The sequence below is a fragment of the Hydra vulgaris genome, chromosome 13 (genome assembly GCF_038396675.1).
Source record: "Hydra vulgaris chromosome 13, alternate assembly HydraT2T_AEP".
Classification (NCBI taxonomy): Eukaryota; Metazoa; Cnidaria; class Hydrozoa; order Anthoathecata; family Hydridae; genus Hydra; species Hydra vulgaris.
This window is the reverse complement of record NC_088932.1, coordinates 11,266,174-11,274,520: the sequence shown is the minus strand read 5'-3', so window position 1 is coordinate 11,274,520 and position 8,347 is coordinate 11,266,174. Positions and strand designations below refer to the sequence as shown.

The 8,347-nt window shown below is 24.5% G+C and overlaps 1 protein-coding gene across 2 annotated transcripts in view; it reads left to right on the top strand.

Annotated features, from left to right (window-relative positions):
• The first annotated feature begins 590 nt into the window (after positions 1–590).
• The window catches only part of LOC100205617 (recQ-like DNA helicase BLM), a 70,698-nt gene continuing 62,941 nt past the window's right edge, over positions 591–8,347 (top strand). Inside the window, exons 1-3 of one of the 2 annotated variants that reach the window (XM_065815415.1) lie at positions 591–664; positions 1,065–1,114; positions 3,140–3,314. In XM_065815415.1, coding sequence (XP_065671487.1) covers positions 1,095–1,114; positions 3,140–3,314 — 195 coding nt within the window. In that variant the 5' untranslated portion in view covers positions 591–664; positions 1,065–1,094. Of the gene's footprint in view, positions 665–764; positions 827–1,064; positions 1,115–3,139; positions 3,315–8,347 lie in introns of those variants that run through there. The other variant, XM_065815414.1, reaches the window with a different exon arrangement.

Sequence of the window (8,347 nt, the reverse complement as noted above, 5' to 3'; positions counted from 1 at the left end):
GAAAAATTTTACTCACTAAAATTTAACTAAAAGTAAAAAAAGTAAAACTAAAATAAAACGTTTTGTTTTACGGATTTTTTGAAAGTGCTCAAACAAAAAGTACTCTATTGCATAATAAAAAAATATCAAGTTAAACTTAAGTTGGTGATTGTTAAATTGTAGGTACCGCAATCATTAAATTGTGATTATTAAAAATTATTTTAATCAAAGCACAATATGTTTAGAGTATGGTTTTTTTAAAAATCCCAGAGAACTCTTCTCTAATATTTAAGTTGGTAATTGTTCTATATTTTGTGTGAAATACATGTGTTTTAATAAGTTTATAATTTAGAACTAAAAACTTAAATATTAGAGAAGAGTTCTCTGGGATTTTTTGAAAAAATGTAAGTGGTCTAAAACTTATTCACAGTACTGTATATATATATATATATATATATATATATATATATATATATATATATATATATATATATATATATATATATATATATATATATATATATATATATATATATATATATGTGTGTGTGTTATAAATATATTTTCAAAGATATTTTTGATACTTTATATCTGCAACTTAACTTTCCCATAGGTGACCTATAGTACAGTTGGAAATTAAAATAAATAAAAAGTTAAAGATAAATAAAAAGACTAGACCTATTAAGTATTTTTTTAATTTATAACAAGACAATTGCTCATTTGCACATTTTCATTTAAATATATTTAAGTAGTTCACTTATATCTCTGTCTTATTGTTTCTTGTAACTATGTTTTGACTTTAAGAGATACAGGATGCTTAAGTTCTGGTTTCTACTTAACTTGAAAGGTACCTAAAATACTATCTAAAAATTTCAAATAGCAGCTGATACAAAAATATTTAAGAAACAACAAAAAATTGGTGTTTCTTAAATATTTTTGATTTTGTTATACTTTTTATATATTTTTTACTTGTTTATTCATTTAAAAAAAAAATCCTATTAACATGGAGCAAATGTTCATTCCAAATTCTTTCATTCTTCTAGCCATACTTATTTAACTTATACCAATATTAATTTCTTTTATAGTTTTCACAGAATATAAAGTTTAAATGGATTATGGATAGTGTGACCATTAAGTATGTATACTGAATGCTCATTTTATTATATGTTTATTTTTAACTGTTAAACTTTTTATTATTGAAGTTTGATGCTGGTGAATATATATATATATATATATATATATATATATATATATATATATATATATATATATATATATATATATATATATAAATTTTTCTTGAAAAACTTTTAAATTATTTACACTAAAAATAAATTGTAGTAAATATATTATTTTCCTATTTGTATTTTTATATTATAAATCTGTTAAATAATTTTGATATAAATTATGTAAGCTTATATTTTTATAATATATTATAATCTTTTTAAACAGTTACCATATTTTTCTGATAACACTGATCAACAAATAAAATTTTATTGTGCATATCTTGTTAACTAGGTGGTTTTTTAAAACAAATTAAATATGCTGATTTCAAATATGCAAACCATTTTTCACCATCACGTCAAGTTGTAAAGATATTTGGGTTCAAATCTTTAGTATTTAAGGTAAAGTCCCTAATATTGTCGAAAAAAAAGTTGTTCAAAAGTATGTCAACCTGGGTCTCAAAAGAAACGTATTTTCGTAGAGATTTTAGAAAACATAAATATTTTTCCTTAAAACTTATTGGCAAAAAAATTATGTAAAAAAATGCTAAAGACTCTTAAAAAATTTTTAACAGAATGTTATTCAGCAATAATACAAAAAATACTTATTTTTATTACAAATGAATAACATTTTTAAAATCTCTATGAAAATACGCTTCTTTTAAGACCCAGGTTGACATACTTTTGGATAATTTTTTTTTCAACAATATTAGGGACTTTACCTTAAATACTAAAGATTTGAACCCAAATATCTTTACAACTTGACGTGATGGTGAAAAATGGTTTGCATATTTGAAATCAGCATATTTAATTTGTTTTAAAAAACCACCTAGTTAACAAGATATGCACAATAAAATTTTATTTGTTGATCAGTATAATATTAAAAATCTTTGACAACATGACAGTTTGGAAAATGGCATTTTAAAACATAGTCTGCAAATTATATTAAGGACAGTGCTAATCTGAATCTGCAAAAGTAATTATATATAGTAACACCTCAGATATATAGTAACACTATTAGTAAATATATATATATGTATATATATATATATATATATATATATATATATATATATATATTTACTAATATATATATATATATATATATATATATATATATATATATATATATATATATATATATATATATATATATAAATATATAAATTAGTAAAAAACACTTATCTAACTTTTTCTTCTACTTAAAGTTTCACCATTGCTGGATCATCAGGAATTCTTCCTGATGATCCAGCAATGGTGAAACTTCAAGTAGAAGAAAAAGTTAGATTAGTGATTTTAATAATTTATTATTGCTCTGTTCTTTAAGGACATTGAGCACTCTATTTGTAAAATACACTAAAATAATTTACATATATAAATATATATATATATATATATATATATATATATATATATATATATATATATATATATATATATATATATATATAATATATATATATATATATATATATATATATATATATATATATATATATATATATATATATATATATATATATATTTAATATGTATATATTTATATATATATATATATATATATATATATATATATATATGATATATATTATATATTATTAGGGGTTTTAAATTTCGCCGAAATAGCAGTTTACCTACTACTGGTTTAATAATAGCAGTCTACCTACTACTATTTAATATATATATATTTATAAATAGCAGTCTACCTACTACTATTTAATATATATATATTTATATGATATATATTTAATATATATATTTAATATATATATCATATAAATATATATATATATATATATATATATATATATATCTATATATATATATATATATATATATATATATATATATATATATATATATATATATATATATATATATATATATATATATATATATATATATATATATATATGATATATATTATATATTATTAGGGGTTTTAAATTTCGCCGAAATAGCAGTCTACCTACTACTGGTCTGTTAACAAACAGTTTACCTATCTGTAGTCTACCTAACAGTAGTCCATCTGCCAGCAGTCTACCTAATAAGATTCTACCTACAATCAATCTTCCTACTAGCAATATATTAAGCAACAGTTTACCTATAAAGGTAAATTGAACATTTTCATCTTTTTTTATTAAATACTTATTACTTTTAGTAAGAATTTAATTACCTTTTTTGTATAAATTAATCACAAATTAAATACTAAATAAAAAAAGTTATATAATATATATATATGTATATATATATATATATATATATATATATATATATATATATATATATATATATATATATATATATATATATATATATATATATATATATATATATATATATATATACAGTGGGGTGCAAAAAAAAAGCCACACTAACATTTTTTCTTGATTTTAAGTATATAATGTATAAGAAAACAAAACTAAAAAAATTGGATGTGGTAGTGAAAAACCTTGGGCAGAAAAGGTATGTTTATATATACACTAATATTTATTTAAATAAGATCTTTAAATGACAGATTAATACAAACACATTTAATATTTTAGAAAACAACCAACATATGTAGAAATTGGATATATTAATGAAGCTGCTGACCAAGGAGAGTCTCACAAAAGCATTGGAAAACGTTTCAAATGACAAAACTCAACTATTAGTATATTGGTGAAGAAGTATAAGCACACTGGTACAGCTGAAAGGTCTGTTGGATCTGGGAGAAAGCCTAAAACATCAAAAAAGGAAGATCTTAATGCCGTCAAAAAAGATCGTAAAATCACATGTTCTGTTATAAAGCTAGAATTGAACCTTACTAATATCTCAAAATGGACAATATCTCGTCAAATAAAAGTATCAGGGGAGTTTTTTGCTGGAAAGCAAGTAAAAAAACCTTTTGTTAGTGAAATCGTTTGTAAAAAAAGATTAAAGTAGTGCATTGAGCACAAAGATTGGACATGTGAGCAATGGGCTAAAGTTATTTGGAGTGATGAGTCTCCTTTTGTGTTGTTCCATAATAGTCAATCTCACTGCTGGAAATTAATTGGGGAAAAGTTCAACCCCCAAACATGCAAGGCAACCATTAAATGTGACACATAAAAATTAATTTTTGGGGTTGTTTAAGTGCACACAAAGTTGGAAAGCTTTAACGGGTGAAGGGTACCATGGACCAGCATTTGTAGCACAAAATCTTAGTTTATTAACTTGGGCCAAGTATAAAAGAACTTTTCCCTAATAATGACTACATCTTTCAACAAGATAACGATCCCAAACATACAGCACGGTTGAATAAAAGATATCTGGAATCGAAATTGATACCAGTTATGTCTTGGCCAGCACAGTCTCCTGATTTAAATCCATTAGAAAATCTTTGGTCTATATTGAATAGAAAATTGCAACATTGTCGGGCAACAAATAAAGATGAACTGTTCCAAATTCTTCTTGCTGGTTGGAATGCTTTACCAAATGACTTTTTAAAAAGACTTGTAGATAATATGCCTTCTAGATGCGCAGAAGTAGTCTTAAGAAACAAAGGATGGCCAATTAAGTACTAATATAGCTACTTGAAAAATACTTTACAAATCCTATTTTCTTTTCATTACATGTAATGTACAATAATATTATAGACATTTTTTTAAAAATTGTCCTGAATTACTTTTATTATATGAGTTTAAGACATTTTTTTTTATCAAAAAATTGAGTGTGGCTTTTTTTTGCCCCCCACTGTATATGTATATATATATATATATATATATATATATATATATATATATATATATATATATATATATATATGCAGAGCCAGCTTGTAGCGTGTGTGAAGTGCAGCATTAAAAAGTAGCAAAATTAAGCATTTTAAAATTAATTAATTTAACAAATTAAACAAAAAAATTAAACAATTAAACAAAAAAAATTAAACAAAAAGCAATTAAACAACAAAAAAAAAAAGCAATTAAACAAGCGCAGCATTAAAAAGTAGCAAAATTAAAATTCTGCTTAGAAACAAAATATATAGGCCTTCTTTCTAGATCTCTAACTAAAATATATAGGCCTTCTTTCTAGATCTATAACTAAAAATGCACAAGGTACTATGTCCATTTTTGTAAAAACTAAGTTATGCCCCTTGTCCAATCCCAATCAGTTTTTTTTTCAATGTTTTCTGCTAACCAATCAGACAAAAGTTTACATTTTATGTTTACTTCTGGACAAGAAGGCCAACATTAATGCTAGCTTTACTATAATAGGTCCCCTCCTTAAATTTCTATTGTCAGTTGTGAATGACATATCTGCACCTTATTTTCCAGATTTAAAAAACATTTTCTTGAATGTTTTTATAAAAAAAATACAAATCTCCTTGTTAGTCTATTATTTATATAATTATTTTTACACATTTTTTGTTATTTTTTGTACATAATTATTTTTTGTTAGCAATAGTAGATCTAGCTAGTAAAACTGCATTATTACTATTAGAACTGCCTATTTTGATGCAGATAGTGCGGTTTCAGGTTATGACGCATTGCATAATGAGTTGCTTTTTGTATATTTTTGATAGTTCCAATGAATTAAATTTAAAAAAATGATTTTTATTGTATTTATTATAAAAATAAGAAGGTATTATAAAGGCATTAAATATTAAAAAACTTGCATTAAACCAAATGAAAAGTAAACAAAAAATCCTAGCAAAAAGTACTAAGTCTGTTGCACTTTATTACGCGAAAGTAATCCTTGTGTACTATTTTGTATTTTTTTTATTGATAGGTGATTCAAAATAGCAACAAATCTATACTATCCTAAAATAAAATGGATCAAAAAAAAAAAATTGTCTGGTTGGCAAAATAAATTAAAAAGATAAAAAAAAACAAGCAGAAGCATTCAAAAAGCAGAAAACTCTTCATAATTTTCTTCCAACAGCGGTAGAGAATGAAATTGAATATGAGAAACCAAATTAAAACAAGAAAGAAAGTGAAAAACAAAATGAAGGAGAAATGAACATAATTGGAATTGAAAACTTTAATCAAGGATGTAGTGAAAGTAATGCAATTTTGAAATTGAATTTGGAAATCGAACCTTTAAACAATAACATGAATTTGGCTGTTGATGTAAATAAAAACAACTGTGACGATTTAGTGAATTAGCCATAAAATTTGTCCACTATATTAATTCAAGACATAGTTACAAAAGGAGCTACAAAATTTTCTGTTACTGCTTACCCAAAAGATTATCAAAACCGATCATTTAACTATGTACATTTTTATTGCAAAGCTCCTAATGGAAACTTAATCAACAGATCTTGGCTCGTTTATTCGCTTAAATCAGACAAAGTATTTTGTTTTTGTTGTAAATTGTTTAGTAACATTACTTCTTGTTTAGTGAAAACTGAAACAAATGACTGGAGATACATGACACTCATTTTAAAAAGACATGAAAGCAGTGCAGAGCACTACGATTCATTTGGGAAGTGGATAGATTTGAAGAAAAAATTTAGTAAATCTCGAAATATTGATTGTCTTACTGAAAAATGTACCTTACTGAAATACAACATTGTGACTGTGTTATTAAAAGAATTATCAATATAATTTTGATAATGGCTTCTGAAAATATGGCATTTCGTGGATCATTAGACCAAATTTTTTCAGAAAATAATGGGAAATTCTTAAAAATCGTAGAACTACTTTCAAAGTTTAATCCAGTGATGGAAAACATTTAGCAGTTGAGAATCCTAATCAAACACATTATTTGGGAAAGAGTATTTAGGAAGATTTAATTCAATTAATTAGCAAAGCAGCAAAAGATAAAATTTTAAGTATGATAAAAAAAGCTAAGTATTTTTCCATTATTGTAGATTGTACACCCAATAATAGTCTTAAAGAGCAAGTGTCTATTGTTATACGTTACATTAACATTGCAAAACAATTGGATAACCAGGTTATCAGTGTCACAATTCAAGAATGTTTTATAGGATTCATAAATGTATTAGATACTACTGGATTAGGACTTACTGAAGAAATTTTGAATTCATTGGAATCAAATAATCTATCTGTCGTGGATATTCGTGGACAAGGGTATGATAATGGATCCAATATGAAAGGTAAAATAATTGGTGTACAGAAGCATATAACTGATATAAATTCACGAGCCTTTTATATTTCTTGTGTCTGTCACTCCTTGAATTTGGTTGTTGTGAATGGAGTCCAAGGATGTTTAGAAATTATGAAATGTATAGTTTTTTCTCTGCCACTACAAAGCATTGGCAAACATTTGCGTTGGCAAATTTATGAATCAAAATGTTGCAAATTAACAGTAAAGTCATTAAGTACTACCAGATAGGAAAGTTATGTGAATGCTGTTCGTGCTCTAAAATTTGGATTAAATGAAATTTATTGTGCATTGAAAGAAGTTGTTAACATTGAAAAAGATTCTATTACTAGATTAACTCCTGAATCACTTGCATCAAAGTTAAACAGTTTCGAATTCATATGTGGTGGTGTGGTTTGGCACAATATATTAACTAAAATTAATTGTACTAGCAAACTATTACAATATCAAACTGTAGATGTGAAGACTGCTGCAAATGCATTAAAGAAAACTATCAATTTTTTTGTTACTAAATACACTGAAGATTCTTACAAACTATATATTTCAAAAGCCAAAATTCTAGCTAATGATGCAAATTTGACTGACAAATTCAGTTCTATTTCACATAAAAGAGCAAGAAAAAGGAAAAGATTTTTTGATGATGAACCTTTTGAAGAAGATGGTGTTATATAAACAAACCAAAAATTCAAAAAGCAATTTTTTGATGTTCTTTTTAAAATAGCTAAAGAATCAATAAATAAACGATTTGAAAGCTTTTCAAGTACAGTAGAACTGTTCAAGTTTTTGTATGATATCAAAGATATTGATAAAATAGGAGAAGACATAATTAATAAATGCAGATTACTGGAAAAAGTATTGACTCATGGTGAATCAAAAGATGTGTATTCAGAGGATTTTTATCTGGAACTCAATTTGTTATCACAGAAATTTGATGGGAAAAAATCACTGGAATCTGCGCTTAAATGGATCTATGATAGTCAGCTTGAAGAACTGTTTTCTAATGTTTGTATTTCCCTATGAATATTATTAACACTACCGGTAACAGTGAGTACAGGGGA